The sequence below is a fragment of the Trachymyrmex septentrionalis genome, unplaced genomic scaffold (genome assembly GCF_001594115.1).
Source record: "Trachymyrmex septentrionalis isolate Tsep2-gDNA-1 unplaced genomic scaffold, Tsep1.0 scaffold77, whole genome shotgun sequence".
Classification (NCBI taxonomy): domain Eukaryota; kingdom Metazoa; phylum Arthropoda; class Insecta; order Hymenoptera; family Formicidae; genus Trachymyrmex; species Trachymyrmex septentrionalis.
The window spans coordinates 162097-188810 of record NW_017305957.1 but is presented as its reverse complement, the minus strand read 5'-3'; the positions used below and the strand labels follow the sequence as shown (position 1 = coordinate 188810).

The 26714-nt window shown below is 39.0% G+C and overlaps 1 protein-coding gene across 17 annotated transcripts in view; it reads right to left on the bottom strand.

The window, feature by feature from the left end:
* LOC108754157 (collagen alpha chain CG42342) overlaps window positions 1-26714 on the bottom strand; it is a 171205-nt gene that overhangs the window by 31098 nt on the left and 113393 nt on the right. For 12 of the 17 annotated variants that reach the window (XM_018496257.1, XM_018496250.1, XM_018496251.1 and 9 more), the window contains 7 exons: window positions 23515-23594; window positions 22002-22037; window positions 20677-20712; window positions 14154-14225; window positions 11534-11620; window positions 3989-4168; window positions 2325-2430 (listed from right to left, as the gene is read on the bottom strand). In XM_018496257.1, the coding sequence (XP_018351759.1) occupies window positions 2325-2430; window positions 3989-4168; window positions 11534-11620; window positions 14154-14225; window positions 20677-20712; window positions 22002-22037; window positions 23515-23594 (597 nt within the window). Of the gene's footprint in view, window positions 1-2324; window positions 2431-3988; window positions 4169-10431; window positions 10486-11533; window positions 11621-14153; window positions 14226-20676; window positions 20713-22001; window positions 22038-23514; window positions 23595-26714 lie in introns of all 17 variants that reach the window. The other 5 variants (XM_018496253.1, XM_018496255.1, XM_018496259.1 and 2 more) reach the window with 5 other exon arrangements.

Below are 26714 nucleotides of genomic sequence, written 5' to 3'. Positions count from 1 at the left end.
GTTTTCCAATCGTCTCTTTAAACTAGTTACAGGCTTTCGTAACGAGCGCTTAAAACTGTTTCGGTGTTTCCTATTTTCCTGACGGTTCTCACTCAATTATAATCACGGTGTTTCTCTCGCGGATCAATCATATCGCGAGGCAGGTAACTGATACTCGCGACGCTTTTGCCAATATCCGACATATCACGGTCAACACGGCGCGCTGTAAACGGTCGTTTACGAGTAGCGAGATCGGATTCTGAATACGTCCGCGATCGTAAATCATTTTCTCGCCGACGCGTCGCGCGTACGAACGTTGACGAACGACCGAGTCGTGAGATATTGGCGCGAGAGGTGGGTCGGAATTTTTTAAGCCGACAGTCGCCGGCGCGCTCGTCTTTACGCGACGAGATATTCTCCAGCTTCCGCTCATCGCGCCGCGTCTCAGGACGTTCTCTGCGCATTTATTACCCTTGTACTATTCACGAGAAACGTTGCGCGTGGTGTCTCCTGTCTTGTAATTTTAAGCAGGGCTGAATCTTTTACACAGAGCATCTTAGAATTGTCGCGACGGCTCCCAGAGGCCACAGATTTCTCGGTTACACTTAGAAGCGATTTTTTTCTCGGCGAATATTTCATGAAAATTCTACGTCGCATCTTTATAACGTTAGCGCCACTAAACATCTTGGAACGAAATTCGAATTGTATATTATAAAGTTAATTTAATTTTCTACCAAGTTAAGAATACTTATAAAGGTTTTTAAAATCTCTTTTGTCACGTCCTATTTATTTTAAAACTATATTATCCTGGCTTTGCAGTAATGTTGTACTGTGATACTTTAACGTCGAGTTATGATGACATCTAATTATTTTTCTTTTATTATGGAATTTTTTTCTTCTAATTGTCTTCTTTTTTGTAAGATTATTTTCACCCAAGCAAAGGAAAAAGTGATTATGTGACTCCTGCTTCCAACATGAGTCCTACTTAAAATTCTATTATAATTAACATCATCTCTTGCAAAAGGTTTTTAACTTATTCTTAGGATATCGAAATGTGAAATATTGCGATGGCGAGACTTTTTTTGTCAACAGAATTAACGCAAAAGTATTGCTAAGAGAACGTATTTATAAAAAGAAATTTCTGAATTTAATAATATCTGAATAAGTTTAGAATTTTCTATGAGATTAAATTATTTGGATTTCATGGGAAGTTCTAAAAAACCTGAAGGAACTGGATTCTGTAAAAGAGGACTCACTTTACCATATCACAGGTAGTCACATCATAATGTCTCTTTCATTTAAACAATTTTTTTTCCATTTTGTAAATTATCTTAATCAAATATATTTTTCAAGTATATTTTCATTAAACTCAGATCAATAAATTATCTGCGACATGATTGACTTGAATATAATTAAAAACTACAAAAATTATACACAGAAAAACAAAATGGAGGGTCAAATTACCGCCTTTTTCTCTACGAGTTTCGCGAGATACCACCATGTACATAAATGTGTGCGCAGTTTTTTGGTGCTCCTCGAGGACGCTCAACTCCCGAAGGGTTAACGTCCGATCCGCACGGGACGAGTGGCGGTAGAAAAAAAAAAGGAGGCTCGCGCGAATGGCAAAGAAAGATTTGCTCACGGCCGCATACATTACTATATGCCGGCGAGACACAGCACGTATATACGCCCACCGTGCGCGATCGCTTCTCGATCTCCTCTTGACTGAGAGGAACCTGCATGGTCATCCAAGTCAAGATTTCCTCGTCAAACATTTCCGCCTTTTCTTCGTCCGAGGTCACGCCGGCGCGCGAAGATAATCGATTCGCGAAGATAATCGGACGAATGCCACATCGCGTTCCGATTCCGAATTATCGCGCGTGACCGACTTAATTCTCTTGTGGATCACAATACTAATGATTTCTCAATCGCGCACTGCCCGGCAAAAAAGAATCCATGAGGAAATAATAAAGTGGAAGATTATAGCATTAAATAATATCATTAAAATAATGACGTGGAAAATATCAATTTTAATAAATGATGTGAAAAAAGTATTAATTTAATAAAACGTATTATTAATTGAAATGTAAAATACTGTCGAGGAAATGAAAAATAAACGACGCAAAGAAAAAAAAAAAAATATCTAGCTCCGTGTATGATTTCCTGATATAATTAGAAAAGCTACGATATCAGATTCAAATGAAATGCTAACGAAATAAATAATTTGCATAGAAGATTCGCAGAGAGTTACCGTGATGTGTTCTCGTATTCCTCACGAGAATGCAATTGACGTGTAATGTTTAATCATTTATTTCGTATGCAGATTATCTCGTTTGTATGCTTACCAGGTGGTCCTGGTGGACCAGGTGGGCCTTCAAATACTCCACTTGGAAACTGCTCACCCTTTAAGGTCGTCGTGAAGCCCCGATCGCCTTTATCACCCTTGTCACCCTGTCGAAAATAAACTTTCGATGACTTTCCAATAATTATTCCACACATTCACGCAACTCCTCTCTCATATTTCTCGCTTCGTTACAATAATTATTTTCTAAAAATGAAATTATCACGTTTCTTTTTCCACGGCAATTCTGTCCAACGCATACGGCAGGTTAATTAAAAGAACACTTTCCTAAATGGATAGCATTTGATGATCCTTTATCGTGGCAGTATCAAGCGTCAGTAATTAATATGCAGGAACGTGCTTTCGAATGTAATTAATTATAGTTGGATTAAATTAACAATGCGCCGGACGTAATTAATACTCCATTGTTCTGTAATCGCTCTGTTGTACTCCATTAATAATTATCGGTTACGTAACCTCTTGAATGGCAATATTAAGAGCATAATATCTACGTTGCGCTTTTTTTCCAACGACGGACACCTATGTACGAGCTTAGTTTTCACGTGTAAAAAGAAAAATTTCAAATAATACGAAAAATCGTGCATAGTCTTCTCATCTTCGCGCTAAATATGTAGATTGAACGGTTTATCGCCCGTTATTAAGCGAAATTGAGACGCCGTTGAAATTTGAGAGAAATTCAAAATCCCATGAGATTAGCCGGATTTGTTTCAAACCACGTACTTGAAAGCACGCGGCTCGTAATCATTACATAATTCCACGGTATAACGTGGTTACCTGCGGTGATACATCCGTAATATTAAATCACTCTCTGCGGAATTTTGAATCCGCGGTATCAGATGTTTGATATTTCGAAATACGCAAGCCCGCGATTATGCGTGAAATCGCGCTTTATAATATCGCGTAAATAAAGTTAAGTTTAATTCCAGTTAAACGCCAATATTACCAATCTACCTATCGGCAAATCGGGAATGGAGATAATTTATACAATGATATGATGTAACATATTTATGAAAATACAATTTATTTATATTATCTTATGAATATATCGTGTTCACGCGAGAATCCAAATTTTGCGACAATATACTTTTTGTTCCTTGCCTTTATTTCTTTAATACTGGAATAATTACAAATCCTTTTAATACATTTTTAATTAATATTAATGAGAATTAATTTATCATTCGAGAGATAATTTTAGTTTCTTAATTATCTTTCCAGCTCAGCTTTGTATATAATTAATTCCGTATAACAACTTTTTGATATGTTTAGAAATTATCTATATATTACACGTAAAGAGAAGCGTAAATGAGATATTTATAAATTTCAATAAAACTTTTCAAAAATTCTCTACGGAATATTTTTATAACGTTCTAATATATTTTTAAAAACTAATATTGAAAGAACCTTTTAAATAGGTCACTTATACTCCTCTTCATTCTTTTTAACGTTAGTGCATTCTTTGCTAAGAGAAAGAATGCTATTTTCACTCCTCTCATGATGGGAAGCACCTGTCACGCCATGAAAAAGGGGATCGAGGAAAGCTCTTTAAATTTACGGAAATAGGTGACATTTGATATCTCGGTGTCCCAAAGACGAAGATGGTCGACGTGTAACCAGAGATAAAACGTGGATTAAATCTGTCTAATTTACCTTGGGACCTGCAAGTCCTGGCGTGCCCGTCGGGCCGATGGGCCCGATCGGCCCGGGCGGGCCCTTCTCCCCTGGTGCGCCGACCTCGCCTGGAATCCCCTGTCTGCCCTCATGTCCAGGAAGACCCTCGGCTCCTGGCGGACCGGGTGGTCCCGGCGGCCCGGGTTCACCCGGCTCTCCCTGTTACGTCCCAAGAGCGTTACGTCGTTACGGCTTTTCTCTCCGGCGAGAGCCCTCGACACAAGAGTGTCTCTCGGTACTCGTCGGTTTGTGCCACGGACTGACGGGGGATCGACAAGGGGAAGAGAGAGAGAGAGAGAGAGAGAGAGAGAGAGAGAGAGAGAGAGAGAGAAGAAGAGGGGTCAAAGAAGAAGGAGAGTCGTATGTGTGGTGTACGATCTCTCGGGTGAGGATGGCGGAGCAGTAAAAAGAAGTAGATAGGAAAGCGAGAGAACGAAAGATAGACAGAGCAAGAGAGAGGGAGAGAGGCACAGACAAAGTTAGTAAAGAGTGGAGAGAAAGAGAGAGAGAGAGAGAGAGAGAGAGAGAGAGAGAGAGAGAGAGAGAAGAGGGAGGTATGTGGATTGGCGGGTGGACGCAGGAAAAAGGAGAACTCGCGAGAGAACAGTGCATGGAAACGAGAAAGATCTCTGCGCGCGCGCACGCCTGCGGGGAGGTACGGGGTTGCTCTTCGCGCGGATTTATGGTTTCACGATGCGGCGAGTAACTACAGCAAATTACGAAATGGACCTTTTATCGTGTTACCGTATTACTACACGGTGCTGTTTCAACGGCGCGAAAGGGCGGGTGAAAAGTTTTCGTTTAGCGAGAGAATTTTTCATTATCTCTCTTGTAAGAAGATGCCCAAAGGTACTGCAGGTGTAACCGGATGTCGTGGAAAAATATCTTCGTGGTGGTCTCCCTCTTTAAGATCGTTTCTTTCTTCCATAGATACTTTCATCGCGATCGTTTTCGACGTAATGTAGAAAAGTTTCCGATGTAACAGAAGCCGTTAAAAGACAGTGTCCATTGTCCGGAACTAAAATCGCGGTACGATAAGTTCGAAGGTAATTTTGAAATATCTTTAAGCGAACAAGTTTTATCTTTCCTTCTACAGTTATTGGCACTTATTCGAAGTAAAGTAATTTAATGAAACAGAAAAAAACCAGAGCTGATGAGAGAGAGAGAGAGAGAGAGAGAGAGAGAGAGAGATAAGGTTTTGATTATACTTTTAAGTAGCAGTTTCAGCTAATGGGATTTTTGTAAAAAAACATTTAATTAATTCTTGTTTCTATACTTTTCATCATTATCGGAAAAGAACTCAACAAGCGAATATCTTTGTCAATTTTTTTTTTCTTTGCAAAATTAAACATCCCAATAATAAAATCATAAATATTTTTGAATTCCTATCGAATTAAAATTCCACTAAAATTACCGGAAGATCAGAATTTTATTTTTAATAATTAATACTTGTGCGCGCGGCGCGTGTATGACGATACGAAAAATATCGCTGTCAGCACGTGTCATGTGCGGAATAGTACGCGTGCTCTCTCGGGTCAAATATTAATTAGACCCTTCATCAAACGCATTCGGGAACGATGAATGCCGCGGTTCGTCGAAGGCCCAGCTATTGAAACAGCATTTTCCAGCGGCGATGAGACAACCCGCGTATATACGAGTGAGCAATTAATTTCTGTCACGACCGGAGAGACACATCAGCGGGGGCCGAGCATGAACGGCCTCGCCCGAGAGCAACCACCCTGCACCCCCGTAGCAAATGCGCGCGGAGAACACGTGTTTATATGCGTTCGCGAGAGACTACGCTGAACGCGGGAAAGACGATATGTGCGCGATAACGCGCCGCGACTCGACCACACTGAGCGCATACACATGCATGCAATCGCGAGTGTCTGGATGATGGCCGAGACAAATAACGATGGATCGTCGTTCGGTGCGTACAGCGGGACACCACATACACGCACAATATGCCCAGGCAGACAGAAATGTACGAGCAACGCAACGTTTAGAGAAGTCTACGACACGCGGCATGCATGCGCCAGACGTATTGTACACGCACGTAGTACGTACACATATATTTGTACCCCCGAGGGCGCAGGTGCCCCGCGGATGAAAACTCAACCCGGAATAGCCCGTCGAGACGCGTTTTCGGAGATATACGCGGTCGTCGCGAGTATTTTGCGTGAGGGCAACATGTTTCATGGTTGACAAAAAAAAAAAAAGAGAAAGAATAGAATAATTCTTCGGCGCAGCCTATTTTTTAATTTCTCTTCCGCATATGCCGGAACCGATAGAGGCCTGAGGCACCGAGAGCCGTAATCAAACAGTAAATCTGAATACTTATGACAAGAATATTCATATGAGAAGACAAATATGAAAACTTTGTCGTATTTCTAAGTGATTAAATGTCTTCGTTGTTATAGAAAAATTGAAAAATTAAATGTCGCTCTTTTACTTTAAAAGTGACTCAACTAAAAAAAAACGTGATTTTTTTTTAGTCCTTACCATGAATGAGTTACGAATGTATATCAGAATCATAATTTATATAATAATTATATAAATTTATAATATATAATTGATGTAATATATAATTTGATCCAGATCATCTAGATTCGAAATCGCCGCCATATTTTTTGTATTACTTTCAGATAAAATACAAAAAAATCTGTAATTTTTTCACCTTGTTAAAAATATATGTAATGCATCCTCAAATAAATGTTACCTAATCATCAACTAACTTAACTTTATAAAAAATCATTACAACTCGAAAAGGATTTTTAAATCGTCAAAAAGAGTGATATTTGATCATATTAAAAATATATTCTTTATGTCGATAATATTCGAATAATTTATAATTTTTTGTCAAATTGAAAAATACTTTTCCACTTTTCTGGGAAACTTAATTTTTCAAATTGTGTCACTTTCGAAGTAAAGTAAAACAATGTGAAACCATATGACACGCTATTTATATTTTAAGAAAAATTTAGTTGAATAAAATTCTTTCACTTGATTCAAATATAATAAATATCAGGTTATACTCAATGAAGACTTCGATACAACTAATTAATTAAATCAGCTTAAACTATTTCGTTTTACTTTGCTTTTGCGGAATCTTCTGCGAAAAAGGATGGAAGCATGAAAAACGACAAACTTCTCGCATCCCATGAATACTTACAATTAGACAATTAATGAGGTTCTTTAACAGAATAGTTAACTATGGTTAGCGTTTCATTATTAAATTCCCGAACATAGTTCTAGTCGTAGCACCGCTAGAGAAAGGAAATTTAGCTCATTATGGCTAACCACCCCTGCCAATATTTCGCGGTCGCGCTATTGTCATTTATTATTTGCATTACGCTTTATCATATCCATTGTGTCAAGCATTTCTCGTCTATTTCCATGTAAATATATTACAACGCGCTCGTATCTTCAAAAGCATCTCTATCGATACTCGCAATCGCGTCCGCATTGCAACTATATTGAAATAGCTCAGACGCGTTTCTCTTTTAGAGCAGCAGAAATACACTTTCTGAAGCGGCATTCTCAAAATAAGATTTATTCTCTCAAATAGACTTTCGGTGCAACTGCCTCTGATTTTCTTTCCCTTTAATATCATCCCTTTTTAACGAACAATTCCATCCGATGTATCGCGATAATCGTCTCACGAGCATACATTGTATATTCGGGTTTCGGTTGACCAACGCCCGCCGGAGAATCAGCAATTACTTATTCATTCCCGACAGCTACATCAATACACCATCATCGTGCGATCATGCGACTGCGATACGATCACAGGCAAGTCTACGGATACCACCTACGCGCTATAAATCGCCCGCGCATTCATCCAGCGGGTGGATGCACACCCGTAGGTGGATAGCACACGCACACACACACATACGTACACATACACACATCGCACTACGCGCATAGAGAGAATAGGATAGACTGCAGATGTTACAAAGTAGTATCATGCAATGCACGCACGCACGCGCCCAATGTGTACGGGCGCGTGTGCGATTTTCGCATCGGCATGCGGGACGGGTGCGGCGGGGTCGTGCATTTTTTACTCCCGCCTTATGTGCGCCAGCGTAACGCTACCACGTTTCCGATTTTTTTGCTTCCCTCCTCCACCCCCTTTTTTTTCCCCTCGCGCACACGTTTCCCGCCGGGATTTTTTCGCGGCTACGCGACCACGTAATCCGCGCTTCTCGCGTAAAATTCCCTCTCGCGGAGGCGTTCGTGAATTTCGAATGCTTTTTTTTGTCCCCCGCGTATGTTTTTCTTTCAGTATTGACACCTTGCCTGCATATGTTGCGTTGAATGCAAAAATCAAACTCGATCGTGAAGGTTTATTCGAAAAATATTACTGATAATTATGAATATTTTAGTAAACTGAAAAGCATTATCAATACTTTATTTCGTCTGACTTCTGTTATATTCAAGGTTTACTTTTTATTTTATATGTATATAGATAGTTGCAATAGAAATAAATAATTTGATTATAGCGAACATTTATCGCAGACATGGATAAATTTTAAGCGAAAGATTGTCTTTGTTGCAAAATTGTCATGAAGATTTTTTCGACAAATATATACGTTATTGATAAAAAAATTTTGAATATTTTATCAAATAAATTAAAAAATTTTGTTATTATTAATACTTTATTTGATCGAAATCCTCTTTATATTTTCAAATTTTATTTATGTATTTTATATGCATATACCATATAGTGTTGCAATAAAAATATACAATTTAATTAATGCAAAGTTTTATCACGAATATCAAGACAAAATGTAAGCAAAAAAATTGCAAAATTCAGATCCGATCTCTTTCATCGCGAAATTCAAGTTGAAAATTCTTTTGCCGGAATGGCCGAATATCTGAAAAGTCTCCGACTGTAAATTTGACTCTGAAAATTCGACGTTGTGAAACCGTAATTCTAAAAATCTTCCGCCTTCGGAATTTGATAAAGCGATACATCTCGGGCGACGGGACGATATCCCCTTTGAGACCCGACGAGGCGCTCGTTGAAGCCGTCGTCGTGCCGAGTCAAAGCACTACCACGGAGCGGATGTACGAAACGTGCGGGGAGGGGAACCGGTTCCATCTCTTACTCTGAAAGAATATAGGATATCGCACTGTTGGCACTCCACTGCCGATCTCCGCGTCTCCGATCTTTTGAGGAATACGAATTCGACAAGCAGCAACAGCAGCAGCAGCAGCAGCAGCAGTCGAAGCTGAGCCGAGAGGCTGTGTGTCTGCCTTTCGCGATAGGATTTGCATTCGCTCGAAAGAATGGAATATCGCGAGGCAAGGCGGTGGCTTTCCTTCGTGGATCTTCGTGCGGTCTTTCCTTTCGCGTATCGGGACAATCGATTATCGAGAATGGTATACGAGGCACGCAGTAACTTGTACACGACCCCCGATAGAGAGAGTAGAGTAGAGAGAAAGAGAGAGGAAGATGGGGCGTAAGAACGGAGGTATCGAACCGTAAAATAAAAGGGTATATCTTGTAAGGGGTCCAGCGAACCTCGCGCATGTCGATATGGCGCGAACACAGCCGGATAATTCGACTCGATCGTTGTGCGATCTTTCGAGTTACAACTACTCGAAACTTCCTTCCGCCGTGTTCGCGCCTCGTTCGGTCCCTCGGACAAACGGTGCTCAGCGTGAAACCGCGTCGACCGCGACAAAATTCTACTACATGATTAAGGGATGAATATACTAGTATATATATAGCACGTTCGCGGTATCGGTTATCCGACCGATAAATAAACCCTCCCCCCGACAACTTCCGGTTGTCGCGACAGCGAACGAGAACGAGAACTAAGTTTGCAATCTCGGAGAAAGGGAGAATTAAATCGCCCCGGGATTCCTTCGAGGTGAGCAAACTTTTGTAACTTCTTTGCAACGCGACAGCTCATTTCAGCGGGGCATTTTCTACTTTCACCAGCGAATTTAGAATGATCTGGTGGTGTTTAAGCGTCCTCGCGAGAAAGTATGAATAAACAAAAGATAAGTTCTGAAAATATTCAAGTTAATCTGCAATATTTCTTTCCCTACTTTCAAATACGAGAGCAGTTTAATAAATCAGTGACTTTTCTAACTTTTTTTTAGCAGAAATTTAATTTATTTGTCAACGTCTCTTTTTAAAAAGTCACTAACCTATCAATCTATATATAAAACGCAACTTAAAAAATTTAATGCCTTCAGAATAATGGATGCAGAACGATATTTACGGAAATATTGAGTAACAACGATACAATTGATACATTTAAATTTATAAAATGTCTCGAAATAGAACGTATTCTAAAAATAAATCGCCGAAGAGTTCCGTTGCAAATTTCGAATCGAGCACCATTCATCGAGGGACCGATAAAAGGGAAGGAAAATAAGGGGACTTCCCGAAAAGCAGGCGCACTTACTTTCAGTGGTATGATGTTCTGCGCTGAGATATTAATCCCTTTCTCCTGAAGATCCTAAAAGTAGGTCAACACTACGGGTAAAAAACCAAATCGCTACAAGACAAGAACAGGAGGAGGGGGGTCATGGTGGGGGGGTCATGGTGGTTTGACGATTTCGGTATCGGGCGGAAAGCATGGGGTTCACGTCGATTTTTTTCAGGGGGGTAGGTAGGGGAGGATACGGGTTCTCGTATCTCACTGCTCTTCCGAATCCAAGGCATGCCCAGAGATATACCTAAATACTGTAACTTAAAGTAAACACCATTACCAACCAAAAACCAAAGTGAAAAAGTGCGTCGCCGATAGTCGTTCATTCAGTGGTCTCTCATTATCGTTCGATCACGATCAATAACGCAAGTATTACATGATATGCATCAACATTTTTACTCACAATTATATTATTCTACACACATCTTAACCTTTACAGGACAGGAAAGCCACTATAGAGGCCTGTCGCGCTAAAACAGTGTCGTATTTTGAAGCAATAAGTACAACAAAATAATGAATTATGATAAATTTCATTCCAAAAAAAAAAAAAAAAAACTGTAAGATTTTAAAAATAGATCTCCATCCTCTAAAGGTTAAAGAATAAATTCCTTCCGAGATTATATTAAGTCGGAATCGATGATCGACAGAGAGAAGAGAGGCCCCGATTCGACGATCGAGCATCGACGACGCGCTTCGTTTCGTATAAACCAACGAGAGAACGCTACACCGAAAGCACCGCACGAGGCAACGACTAGCTAAAGAACAACTGGACGACAAGATCCGCGGCCTGTCGCGCATCCGGGATGTATGCGACGACGCGCGGACACAAAAAAAAAACTGACATACAGGTGGTATAACAAGGGGTTGACGATGGGGAAGAGTGAATACAGTGGGGATAGGGAATGAAAAGAAGAAGAGAAGAAGCGACGACGACTACGACAGTGTTGTTGGACAATGACGAGATGACGGGTAAGAAACAGCGGGGGGAGGCGATTGAGGAGATTGGAGGACGTCCGTCCGGATCGCGACACCGAGAAGCGTGTCGCGCCTTCCGAGGAGGAGGAAGCCGGTTTACCTTGAGGGCGACGATTTCCGCGTAGCCGAGCGTCCCGCCGCGGAGCGTCGTCACCGACCTCTTTAACCCCAATCCCTGTGCATTGACCCGTAGGCGAGAAAAAAGGCAAGGTTTATTTATTTGCTCTCGTACTGCGATGTCGCGTTGCCGTTGGCTGTTGGCGGTCGACCGGCGAGCGAGCGCGTAACAGATTTTTGCATGAAATTTGTTTTCACGACAGATGGAATCCGCGTGCGGGAAAGAAGCACAGAAAGAAACGCGAGAGATCGACGGGATTTTTTTTTTTTCCTCGCGCTAGGGATTCGTCTGATTCAGACAATGGCTGTATTCAGCAGAAAAAATTAACTTTACACTCTTACAGAAATCCAACGTGTTTAGAGAACGTAATACTTAATTCATTTATTTGAAATATTAAAAGCACTGTAATTTGCAAACAGTGCATTTAATTTTACAACAGTTGTCCTTATAAAAATTTACTTCTCTGAAAGTAATTAATTATATATTTTTAGTAATATTAAAATTGTACAACTGTTATGAGATTTAAAAGCACTATACGATAGTTTTTTAATAATTTAATTTTATAATAGTTGTCGATACAAAAAATTTTACACCAAAAGGTAGTAATTAATTATTTATTTTCAGTACTAAAAATACTATACAACAGTGCTTTTAATACTCAAAGGAAGTATATTAATTACTCTCTTCCAGTATAAAATTTTTGTAAGAGCAACTGTTGCAAAATTCTCTAATATAATTGTAATTTGTACATTTAGATCTAATGAGGAATTAAGAGCAAGACCAATTGTATTAAAGAATTTCGCAACAGTTGCAAATCTCTGCTGAACGCAGCCAATCACACCAGTTCCGCACTGCCGCTGCATTTTGACGGATGGCGCGCGACGGATCGTTCGTTTTCCGTTGTACGTCGTTCGAACGTGCAAAACGTCGCGAACGAGTTTTACGACAACAAATCGCACGCAACAGTTGACGCGATTTTTTTCCGGACCATTATTTTTATCCTGCCGTTATTTATTGATGACAAATGTTTTACTGTATGATAAAAATAATTTCCTTCCTCCATACAATAAATATATAAAATAAAATATCATATTTCGAATAATTAAATTAATTATCATTTCCTAATTGCTGCTTTAATATCTAAAACTGCGTCTGTTCAGCTTACTCCGGAATCGTTCTTGTCTTAAATAAAAACCTAGAAAAATACATATTTATATATTGTGACTGTGCCAAACATTTTCGGGAAATAATTTTATCGAATAGGTCAGATAAAAAATCTTTATAAAGATTTCCAGTATACAAGTATTAGTATTTATGTAAAATATTGTGCTCTTAAATTGTGATTATAACGAGAGTCTTATTAACTTATAATTTAAACTGAAACAAGATTGACAAAAATTATCGTCAAATTATGTATGTTGACCCGGAAACTTTTGGCAGCCACCGTATAATCTTTATATCTTAAATTTCATTTAGCCGTCGATCATCTTTGTGCTTCATCGCACGCGGACTCCGTGCTCGTGATATGCTCGTCGTCGTCGTGCGGCAACGCATCGATCGATACTCGAACGCGCTTGTTGCACGTTGGATCGAGAGGACGCAGAACCTCGGTGATTTCGCCCTGGACACGAGCGTATGCATATGCATGCGCACGGACAAATGCATCGCGCATGCATCGCCGTCCTCGAATGAAATCGCTCGAGCATCGCTCGACTTCCAGGGTGAAACTGGTTAGGTCCTCGAACCCGGCAACGACAGGAGGGTACAGTGTATACCTCCTCGTCGTGTGACACTTCGTGAAAGAAATCGCGCGCGCAAGTGCGCTCGAGCGGAATGAGGAAGCCCCGACCTTAAAAAAAAAAGCGACGGGTTAAATAAAACGTCAGTTCCTTTATGTAGGATCGAGGATTGCTGCGTGAAACGTTATTTCAGACGCTTTGACGTTTTTACAAATCTCGTTTTCGCGCGGAGATATTTAATTGTCGCGTATATATAACCGCGGTGACGAATTAGGCCACCCGTAGAGCTTCGGATATATGATTTCCCGGGAGGATTCGTATACTCGTATAAGAGTCCTCGTTCTACTTCGGATCGCTCCAAAGCGGAGCTTTCCCCTGCCCGTAATACTAATTTCTTCGCTTCGATTCGCTTCCAGATATTTCTGAAATTCTTCGGGCTAAAATCACGAAATCCGTGTAATTTATTCGATTAATCGTCGGTCCTTTGACGCTTCATCGGCGACGCGATCGAGAAGGCGTTAATAACATTCCCGCTCGAGTGCACTTTTACCACGTGAAATGAGATTTGCAGCTTTACGCGCGATGAAAATATCGTTTTACTTCTTCTGCCCGTACACCCTCTTCCGCCGTCCCTTCAGGATTTATCCCGTATTCTTCTCGCCTCTCTTTCTCCCTCCGCCCTGTGTGTAGTCGGCCACGCCACGGTACTACACACGTTCCGTGGACTTTACGAGATTGCGCTCTGAAGGACGACGACGGAGGGCTGCAGGGCGAGAAATGAGAGAGCGCGGCACGCATTTTCGCATTACGACTGCGCCGGCGGATATTGCTTTACTCTGCGCCAGATAGCGTAGCTTAGATACCTTTACTGCGGACAAGACGTCGAATCCGGGGCTGCCCAGCTCGCCCTTCTGCCCTTTGTCGCCAGGTCGGCCCTGTGAACAAAAGGAACGCTGCGTATTACGTAGAGTAATAACGACGATATACAGAATACAATAGACAGAATGAACAGGCTTTTTTTCGAAACGAGTGTTGTATCATAACTGTGTAGCGATCAAATATCTCTCGGCTCTTACCGCGCATTATTTCTAATTTGTGAAGTGGCTGTAAAATTTCGAGAGAAAATTGAAATTTTTTAGAGTTTCTTTTTCTTTTTTTTTTTACATGCAATTCTATACAATATTTTAAGAGAATTTTTTACCATCTCTTTTTGATCTGTTAAATATCATCTCTTTTTGATGTTAAAACAATACGCCGGGATTTCATTTTCACATCAGCTTTGCTGTGTTGAATCACTATGAAGACACTTCCGACTTTCAGCTTTAATTAAGAATTCTGGCGCACTCATTCCGTGTTAGAAATATCCGATAGCGTAGAGCTCAAAATGTCTGTCTGAAGATTCTGCAGATTCTACTATTAATTAAATAAGACTCTCTTTCGGATAATTTTCTAAAATCTACAAAGATATTTGAGATGCAAGATTTTGCACTTTAATCTCGACGTCAATTATTCTTCATAATGACACATGTAATTAATCCTTGACTACTTTATCTTCGCAGACATAATTACTTATATTAATGCCAATTCAATAAATATAAGTGCTCGCTACAATTCATGCCACCAAATTAGAAAGCAACGTCAACTAAACTTCTCAATTTTTGTCTCTCTTCATAACAAATAAAAAAAATTTATTAAACAAATTAGAAGATGAGAAGATATTACTCTAAAAAAAAAATACTAAATTTTGATAAATATCTGTTTGAATAGTTTTGAAGAAATATTTACTAAATGTGATACAAAAACCATTAATTTTACCATCATTTTTTTTTATTAAATAAATATTTGTTTATTGTAAGTTTAACTTAGTACTATTCAAAGAAATATGTATCAAGATTTAATAATTTTTTTTTCAATGTAGACGAACCTAAAAATCAAACCGCATATTTTCTTTGATACTGTATAAAATACTGCGCTAGGATCAGATTCAATCTACAGTTGTTTTAGTGTCGATATCCGATCAAAAGTTCGAACCAAAATCCTATAAAAAATCAATCCTATTTCACTACATGCAGTTTTTTCAGATCCACTTCTGCGTATCTACTGTATCGATGCGCGAGAGCTATATTATCGTGTGACGCGTATCCTTCACGACGTATCTTGACGAAGAGAACGCGGATCTGCATAAAATTTCGAACTTCGCAGACACACGAGGGCGATTTGGATTATGCGATCCAACCAACGAGGGTTAAAATCGCAATTTAATATTTCGTCCGGGTCAGCTCGCAGTGTAGATAGCGCGGTTGTAAATTTCCAAGAAGATAAACCTGTATGTTTGCACGCCGGATCTTGCCTCTCCATGAGTAGCGAGTAGAGAGTAAACTGCGTGATCCCGAGGCAAATTGCGGAGTCACAGCTACCGCCGCTTGTAACCCGCGCTACGAGTATTTGCACGAAATCCGATATAAACGCCGGATTCGTTATTCGAATCTCGGAATGCCCTTAGTACGATTCGGCGCCGGGTATTGGTCGCCAGCGTACTATGTACATACTCGTTTGCCACACTCGTTTAAAAAGAAAACGCCGGCCGGGCAAAGAGAGGAACGCGAGGAAGGAGTCGATCGTGCGGGTCCTTTCTTCCCGGCTATCGACAGAATAAACAACTAGCGATATTTGCAATGCACTTATTGCTCTCCCTTCTTCCTATCCTCGTTTCCTCCCTCTTTCTCTCTCTCTTTTTCAATCGCGCACGTACTCGTTTTCCTCCTCTCGGACACATTTCCTCGCTATCTATTTGTTCTGTCGTTTGTACCTTACCGCCACCGAGAGCCAGTCACGTCAGTGTCCCCTACCATACAATACGTCCTCATGTATATTCTCTTCCCAGTCTATCAGGTACCTGAGCGTACCGAGTATTCCAAAACCATCGTCCGTAAATTCCTCGTAACAGATTGTTCTTTGATGAAAATTTTGTCGGACAAATAATGGCTGTACGCAAGCGAGGCGTTAAATTTTCCCGTGGATAGACAATTAATTTGGGAAATTGTTTCAGTTTGATTGCGCAAAGCCGAAAGTACTGTCATATATTTAAGATAAATTTATTAAAAAGTACATATAGAATATTATTTCAATATCTAACTTTGATGTAATTGGCGCTTTTCTTACTTACAATTAGTTGATGTATTCGTATAAGCGATTTTGTTCTAATCTTAATATTGTTAAGAACAATTAAATTATTAAAATCAGTTTTACAATGAAAAGCTAAACGCTTATTGTTCAATCTGCGTACGTAGAAAAAAAAATTTGCTAAAATATCTAAAATTTTTAACAATATTAAATCTTATAGAACCGTATGTGTAAAAAACTAAAATTTTGTTGAATATAGATTTGAAAATAATTTTATTTGATTATCACAAAATAATATTGAAAATAAAAATATTGAAAACTGATTGCTAAAATTTCAAATTTTTTTACAGCAATGCTCAATTTTTAATTTCCAACAATTGTTTTGATCATTCAACAAAATTATTTTCAGATCTGTATATATCGAGCAAAATTTTAGCTCTTTCAAGAAAATTGTTCTTTTCATGTAACATAAAGTTCGTTAAATGTCTTGAAAGACTGGCTTTAATAAAAATATTTTAATAAAATTTTTATGTAAATATAAATTTGTATGCCTCCTTCCAATTGAAATTCTGGATATGTCTATAAAATCACAATCATCTTTTTCTATTATCTTAGCATGTAGTACATCTCGGTAGCTGCGTGTCTTAAATAATGACAATATTCAAATAATATCCTCGAGATCAAGTAAGAGATTATATTTTCTTATCTGACCGTCCGCATGGCGAAAAAACACTTATTAGTGTGTCGTCAATCTTCTTAATTAATCACGTAGCGTCTGTAATTAAGGGAAATAGCAGTAATTCCGTGACATCCTGAGCGACATCAAACGTGTACGCGAAACACCGCCGTGCACGTGTATGTGTACACCAATAGACAGAGGCTGTTCTCTATGGTAAGGCAAACTAGGTGGCCACAAAGGGCTACCGACGCGCATACAAGGGCCTGTCATGCGAAAAGACTTTGCGTGTCACGAGGACCTTGCATAACCGAGAGTCACGCATATACAAGAGGATGCATGTACGGGGATATAATACAAGGACCCCGTCGTGTAACCAGCATGAGCCTCGTGCAACCATCTCGTATATGCCAGGACGAGTTCTCGAAGCAAACGTGCGGACTATGGAACTTCTATATCCTAATACGTGAATTTACGTATTCCGTTAGACGACGGTTTTCATCTTATCTACCTCTCCTGAATACCTATACCGATCCGACCTCGTTGAAAGCGACAACTCCAAAAGCGCAATGACGTGCGCACAGTCGGTTTGCATGTGCAACAGCCAGACAGATATATAATAAGACGGCGAAATAAGGAATGCGGAATAATCAATCCGTGCTCCTGTCGCTCCGATATTCGCGTGTCTACTTTCTCGAAGGGACGTGTTGCCATTACCTATGTATAGACTGTTATACATTTATGGATGATAAACGAAATGAGACGGCGGCAAGAAACGACCTTCTACGTGTCTCTCGCGTCCATTTAAGCGCGAAAAGAAGGTGATAGCAGAGCAGTTGATGAATAGGTTCAACCGATGAGTCGGATTGGAGTTAAAAGATCGCGTCTCGCGCGCGCGGAGAAAATACAACGATCGAGCGCAGCCAAGTAACTGCTTCCCGACGAACAGCGGAGTTAATAGAGTAAGTGAGTGCAAGTGAGCGAGCAAATCTTCAATTTAAAATCCGATTCATCTTCCAATTCTATTCGACCACACTGCTGCACACTGCAACCGCGACCAAGAATATGGAGTTGTCTTAATAAATCACGACAACTCTGACTACGGAGAAGTCATATGTTTAAAGAATACAATGTAAATTTTTATACTGAATTTTAATAAACTATTTTTGCATACTGAAAGCTGAATACTTTGCTGTTTATTAATCGTATAATAATTTTTTTACACAATAACGTCGCTTTTTTCGCTGTATAAATATATTCATAGGTAAGTGAATTATAGTGATTTTCTTTTTTATCTTCAATACTATTTTATCGTAAACATTTAAAAAACTGTAGCTAAAAAGAAGACGACGCCTGTACGGAAAGAACGGTTTTGATGAAAATTTATTCATTATATAAAAATTTAACTAGATATACAGATCTGAAAATAATGTTGTTGAACTATTAAAATAATTATGTAGACGCTCAAGCTGGTTACTAGAATATAAAAATTTTATGTAGCATTGCTCATCACGCTTGAGTTTCCTACATAATTATTTTGATGGCTCAACAAAATTATTTTTAAATCTGTGTGTGTATCCAGTTACATTTTTAAATACTCAGCAAAATCGTTCTTTTCGCGTCTGTAAAATTAATATTGCAACTTTAACATAGTCAATATTTTTTATCAACACGCTATGAATTAAAAATCTTTAAGTATTGAAGAAATCGCGTACCTTCTACGGAACGAACGATTTTGCTCGAATAACTGAAAATTTAGGTATAGAATTGAAAATAATTTTGTTGGGTCAAACAAATCAAAATAATCACGTGTAGAACGCTCAAACTGGTTACTAAAATGTCAAAATATTTTGCAGCATCATACTTGAATTTTCTACGTAATTATTTTAATAGTCCAACAAAATTATTTTCAAATCTGTATCTATCTAAATTATTTTCAGAACTGTATATAGCTAAATTTTTAATTCCTTCAAAATCCTTCTTTCCGTTTGACCAATTTTCATGCTATCAAAATAACAATAACATAATAATAATTTTCTCAATTATTCGTATTCGTATAAGTGCCAGTGAAAATATCTGCTTCGGATTTTCGTAATGCTTCATTTGATTTTAAAGTTTGATACGTTTTCATTCGCATTGCCTGCATTTGATCCGTGCTCGTCAAAAACAAAGTCTGATAGCGAAATGTATACCGAAAGTATCACCCATATAATTGATCATCCTGCATTTTTGCGGCTATTCGATCAACGTACGTCAGCTGTTGCAAACAAGAGAGCCGAGGAAAAGTGTCAGAGCAAAACGAGTTCGGAGCGATTGATACTTAAACGCGTTCCCGTTTCTTCAATTATATTTAGATTGCGATTCGAATACCGATCGAATCGTGTCTCGAAATATATCACAAGACTAAATATCTTACTCCAATTCCTACTGAACTGCGAAATAGACCAGAAAAGTTTCATCCTTTTAGGAACAGCTGCGCTTGACGGAAACTCGATATCAAAATTCTCTCTCTCTCTCTCTCTCTCTCTCTCTCTCATTCTCTCTTGTGTCATTATCTTTACGTCCGTCATTTCAAACGTTTGATTTTGTTGCTTTCTTGATCGTCGTCTTTTCAGACGAACGACGTCTCACCTTTTCCGTAACAGTATATAATATACACATATATATATATATATATACACGTATGTATACTTAGTAAAAAATATTAGGTACTTATATTTTTTCATTCATCAATAAAATTCTTTTACCTGTATTGTTATCTTATTAGTTACCAGCATTATATATAAGTTTAAAAGATTCTTGAAACAAATGATGATTTACAAAATGCCATAATCAATTTTTGAGTTACAATAGAACTTTAAATAATAGTTAATAAGATGCCCCAATATTTTTGGCCAAAGCTGTATCTATATAAAATACTTATTAAACTAAATCGATCGGAAAGAGAGAAAGAGAAGCACACGATTTAAATAAATTGTCAATATTATATTTAAGAACAGTGGGACAAGCAGACGCTCCCAAAATGTCTTAAGTGACCTCGTTTCAAACCTGTGCAATTAGGACAGAAAATTTATTATAATAGATAAGGCATATCTAATTTTATATATCGTATTGAATTGATTAAAATATGTATATGAGCTATCGGCTGATATCGACAGTTCAGTCAAGCGAAAATTTTCAAAGATATCTCGTATATTTAATTACAAATTGATTATTTCGCAATGTTTAGCATTTGTTTTGGTGTCGACTTTATAAAATGAAATGTTAAAAAATTTCATAAATCTAATATAACCTGGAAAATACCTGTGCGTGTAATAATAAAAAAGACGAAATTATTGGATTATTTATTACAATATGACACCTCGCGTAAACATAAATTTTGGTAAAACAGGTTTCTCGCCGCACAAAATATATTATGATTAAAACTCTCTCACGCCCATAACCATTATTCCATTAAATAATGTTATTCTCAGAACGTTAAGCGTCGCAAAATAAAATATTGCCTCTCGCGTTTTTACGAAGCAATTAATCTCGCACGCTTGTAACGCCGCGACGAAATTAAAATGTAAATTATGCGGTGAACTTACCGGATCACCTTTGGGCCCGTCCAAGCCGATGGGTCCCTGAAAGAACACCGCCAGTGAGTGCCAGTCGTCGCTCACGCGTCCGTAACGACGAACGAAGAAAAGTGAAAAATTGCGTGCGGGCTGAGCGAGCCCTTCGCTGAGCGAGAAATCTCATTCCTTGTGTATGTAACATGTAATAAATACGGGCGAGCGCGACAAACCAGAACTGTGATGAGTCGTTATGCTTCCAGACGCGACAAAAGTGCATTCGCATGATCCTCTCTGATGTGACGCGTACATTTGCGACGACCGAGGAAGCGCTGTTAATAGAAATTTTATTCGGCACACGATGAATGTTTAATTTTGAGCAGCTTCGATTCTGACGGAGCAACTTTCATATTTGATATGCCGGGTCATATCTCGAAATTGGTGTTTCACCATTGCGCCAATTTATACTGAATTTCTTTCGATATCGTTTGCCACCGTGATTAATCAGACTCGACAGATAAATGTCAGTTATTTTACATTTTGTATCTAATTTACATATTTTTCATTACGTACAATTTAAATAAGAGCTACGCGCAATACTCTATCAATTGATCGAGTGTTATGCAACGTTGTGAACGAGAAATTTTGCCCGCAATAAAATTTTACTTTTTCATACAAATTTTATGAAAACGAACATACTACTTCACATACTACTAGAAATATTCAAATTCTATTGATATAAACCGATCGCGAGTTTTCATACGAATAAGAGCTGAGGCGGTTCAAAATTGTCAGTAATTAAAACGAGAAGTGATCATACTCGTAACGAGTGAAGTATGCAATTAATCAACCCGTTTCCTCACCAATATGCGTATATAAAAGTTGCACCTTCAGTCGTCAAAGCGACGCGCCATACGATATTGAAGGTGAAGATGCCAGAGTCCGATTTCGCGTTTCGCGCACGTATATGAATTGCGCACTGACATACGATACAAAAAAAAGGAGAATAAAAAATCTAGATGGATAGCTTGTATCGGGGCCGGAAGAGGATCCAGATCGAGAGAGACAGCTCGCGGATAAAGAAGCAGGTCAAATGAGCAAAAATCGCACATCAGCGGCTACATGATACGCATTAATGGTACTTAATGGCTGTTATGTTCGATACACACAGTGTGATGATAGTCCGTGGTGTTAAAAAAAAAAAAAAACGTGACAGCGAGAAAAAGAGAGGCAGAGAGAATAACAGAGAAACGAATGCAAATGTAAGGATATGAGACAGACAGACAGACAGATAGACGTTACACAGACAGAGAGAAGCGAGAAGGAGTGTTGGAGAAAGAAAATAAAAAATAATATACCGGAAAACCGTTCTTGCCCGGCGTCCCGGCCACACCCTGTAAGAAGGGGTATAAAAAATTAAAAACTCGTTTACACGAGGAGGCAGGAGGGGGAGAGAAGAGGGGGGTGGGGATTTACTCAGGGTACTCTCTCGCGCGCATGCAAAAGCGATTATTTCGCGGACCGGCCGATCGTGCCCGCGATATTATCGGTCCCGGTCGCGTATACATATATATGTACACGATCGCGGCTGTAAGGACCCGTACATACTACCGCTGATAATTATTCCGGCCAATTAGATATTCCACGAGCGTATAAGCACGCGCGCACGCACACGAGTGTGCCGGTTCCATTCCCTCCCAGTGTTCACCCGGTGTTCCGCCAATCCGATCTTTGATTACGCGACGATCCGCTCGCTCGATCGGCAATCGCGAGGGAAATCCGATCGCGCGTCTCTGGAACACCCACGATGCTGCCAGCCGAAGAGAGAGAACCTGCTCGTCGCGACGGGCACAAAATTTCAAAGTCGATGATTAAGTTCGACAGAGATAACGATCCGACTTTTAAAGCCATTATTTCGTATAATTTTGAAATTTAATTTGCGGCCAACATATATGTCGAGGAATAAAAAAATAAATGTGAGATTTAATAATAAATCAAATTTAAAGGGAGGTAATAGCCTTCGAGTTTTGTATTAAGGTCGTGAATGTGAATAAATTGTTGTACGTACGTATAATTTGTATATACGTATGTACAGTTTGAAACTAATTAATTACGCCTTGACATAATGTAAGTTGGTATCGCGCGAATGAGATTAATTTGTTTCTCCGCTAACAACGTCATATTGTAAACTTCGCGTTTTAATCGCCGAGTCATCCGACATCGATATTTCATTGTAAGACGCAGCTAACAGGAAAGTATCAATTAAATATCAAATAAGCTCTCTCCGCATGAACCGGTATGGACGAGCTTCATTTTTTATCTGAGGCGTAATTACGCGACCAAATTTTCGATAATGTTCGAATTGAAGACACGCCCGCAGAAGTAATCTAATAAACTCCTACTTTCTTAGGAGAGGAAGAAAAAAATTAATTTCTCCCAAAGAAAAATGGAGTTTGCAACCATGGAGAGTACACCATGATTAATACACGGTAGCACTCGGCTCATTTTTTTAAACTTTACGGTTCAGACCATCTTCGCGGGAGTGTGTCTTTAATTCTCTTCACCGAGCATGCAAGTCTCGCGAAAGCGCGTACTGCTTACATTAGTCACCACTCAATGTACTCAAGTCCAGAAAAGGGGAGCAGGGGGGATAATATAACGCGTATCACTAATTACTATTTCATGCATGGAGCTGCACTCCCTAATAAACATACTCGCACGCACACAACTGCACGTGTATTAGTGCACTAATATATTCGAGGGTTATTCATACACACACACACGCACACACACACATACACACATATATATATATGCATGTTATATGGCATGCTCAGCGTGGTATTGAAGCATCGGCATGAGAGTACTCACCGGCGCACCGGGCTCCCCAGGATCGCCCTTCTTCCCTTTCTTACCCCTCTTTCCGGGTGGACCCGGCTCACCGGGTGGACCTGAAACACGAACAATGAAACTATGAAGTCGTACATATACCTGAAATACTTGCAATTCCTTCCTAGCGATAGAATGGCGCAGTTTCGGTTGCCGAGCAAGAAAAATATATACTAGGGATAGCTATTTCAACTTGTCGTACAACTACGTTAAAGAATTGAGCTTGTTTAACTCTTTAAACAAGTCAGTTCTTCAATCTGAGCGAAGTATCCACCTCGCGTGTTTCACGCTCCAGAGTATACAAAGTGCATCGAAATTTCTCGGCACTCGAAACTCCAATTATTCGCTAGCTACGTGACACGTTTTAAATCTACACGCTTGTAGTTCGAATGTTCGATTTTAGGTAAGAGCGTGTACCGTTCTACGAAATCCTCACGTTTGTATCCGTTCGGTTTTACAAAAGTGGGACGATATTTGGTGACGTGAAAACGTTTATTTAAAGATTCTGGCGAAACATTGTGAATTTACGACAAAGGACCTTTACTCTGCGATCAATCGCTTAGAACGTAAAATGTAACGGACACCTTGTATAGTACGAATGTTACCGCTAACGAAGTGTTACCCGTTGCCACGAAAATGAGTTTTCGGGATTGCGGATAAACTTCGGCAATAACCATATACCTCCGACCATTCGATATCTTGTTCATAGATAATTAGAGATATAAATTCGAAACAATAGAACGTAAAAAGAACGATTTTGCTGAAAGATTTAAAATTTTGTTAAATACAAATCTAAACATAATTTTGTTGGACCATCAAAACTTATAACTTTGTTAGAAATTCTGGTTGCTAGAATATCAAAATATTTTTGTAGCATTGCTCATCGTTTTTTAGTTTCCAACATTTCGATAGACTAACAAAATTATTTTTAAATCAGTATCTATCTAAATTTTTAGATATATCAAAACAGCTAAGTGCTTTTTCACAGCACTGCTAATCGTTTTTCAGTTTCTATCACAATCTCTCATTTTGATAGTCCAACAAAATTCATTTCAGATCATCTAATTTTCAGATATTTCAGCAAAATTGTTCTTTCCGAGTAACTATTGCTGTATATAGTTGTATATTATAGCTAACTATTAATATCGCTCTGTTTATTTATATACCTGATTCATTCAATTCTACCCATTCATTTCTGATCAATCTGGAGCAGCTACCTCGAACGTTTCAATCTTCAACATTAAGTAGTTCCGTAATCATACGTAGCTCGACGTTCAGACAAATCTATCATTATCCTAACTTCATTCCCGCGGTTGCGTGATGAAAGAGCATCCGGTAACGGACCACCCCGTAGTGCGCGAATGCCGGCGGGACGAAGTGAATCGGTGAAAAGACCGATAGATTTGACACGTAATGAAATTACGTCGTCGTTCCCGTCTGTTGGAGGATTTCCGAAAATCGAGGGCAACGAATGCGCGGCATGCAGGCGAAAATCTGATCGACTAGCTTGGCGACGTGAAACGTAACGGACTAATTCTTTTATTTGACATTTGATTTTTTTTTTTATTTTATTTGACATGGCTTCGGCAGTGAGCGTTACACCCGTATACGTGTATGTATATATTTCCCTTTCGGCTTCATTACTTGGAAAAACGAAAATCCGAGCTCACCCTGTTTCGAGCGCAACGAATGGGAATACACTGTACAACGCTATATTCCAATGTTCGACCTATCGTGGTTAAACAATATCATTCTAAAAAATAAAAGATCGTATCCACACGCTTTCCTATCAAAAAGCATAGAGCGAGCACCTTTAACGAATTGCTGCTGCTTGCGGCAGTTCACGAATGGAACGACAATTTTTACAAAGTAAAAATAAAATAACTAATGAAGCGTTTAAAAAAGATTTATTGCATCTTTTGATTTATGGAACGCTGATTATGATTTACAACTCATTAAAACTGCTTCGTACTTTCTGACAGTAATTGCAAATCTTTTTAGCGACCAAATTAAAAATGATTATTACAAGCCATAACGAATAACCAACTGGATATGCATTTCTACGATGACAACGAACGTTTCGCCCGAGGATGGGATGCTGCTGCAGCTTGTCTCTCATCATTATTCGTTCGCGTTATTCTAATTTCCGGCAGGGACTTGCCTGACATTCAGGGTCGGGGAACCCTCTCTCTATCTCCCTCCCCCCCTCCCTCCCCTTTCTTTCTCTCTCTCTCTCCCTCTTTCTCATGGAGAACAATTCGATCGTGATTTATTCCCGGGGCTGCTGGCCGCTCGGACAAGGGCGTGAGCGGTTCTCCTTTTATTTTCCATTTATCGCCACCGGCAAACATCGCGCAGGGGATGACGTCATATCCTCCGGAGAGGGAAGCCACGGACTGAAGCTGCCCGCGGGGCTGAAGTGCATCACGTCGCAGTGGATAACTTTTGCCAGATTTTTTTACAATTGAAGAGCCTGAGGCAATAACGCGCGAAGCTGTGCGAGGAAAAAGTTGCGGGGAAAAAAGGAAGTTTCTTTTTTAAAAGTGTTGGCAAACTTGCAAGTAAACGTCAGCTGACAACTTTTATTTACGTAGCCTACTTACGATTCATTTATACAGGTTTTGTCCGCAAATATAAATCTCGAATTCGTACTTGATTTTTTCTAAATAAAAGAAAACATAAGCAACTGAAATTCTAAATTAATTTATTACTATGAATACATAGAAAGGATGAAATATTTAAAAACTTAGTACCTACAGATTTGAAAATAATTTGTTGGACAAAATAATTACGTAGAGTGCTCAAACTTGAAAGACTGGCACCTTTTTGCAGCATCGCTTAGAGATTCCTAAGTAATTATTTTGATGATCCAACAAAATTATATTAAGATTTGTACCTAGTAAAATTTTTAGATACTCCAACAATATCATTCTTTCCATGTAAAATTTCAGAATGTAAAATTCAGGTGGACTATGTAATGGATTAAATTTTAAGATAAATGTTACTGTCTAAAAATATATATTTTAATAAAATTTTTATTTAAAAGAGTTATTTGAATTTTAGAAAATCTTTTAGAAAAAGGAAAAATTTCGTATATTTTTCCTTTATTATAATATAATTGTATTTAAAATCTCACACGAAAGGGTGACGTATTTATCGCAACAATACACACACACACACAC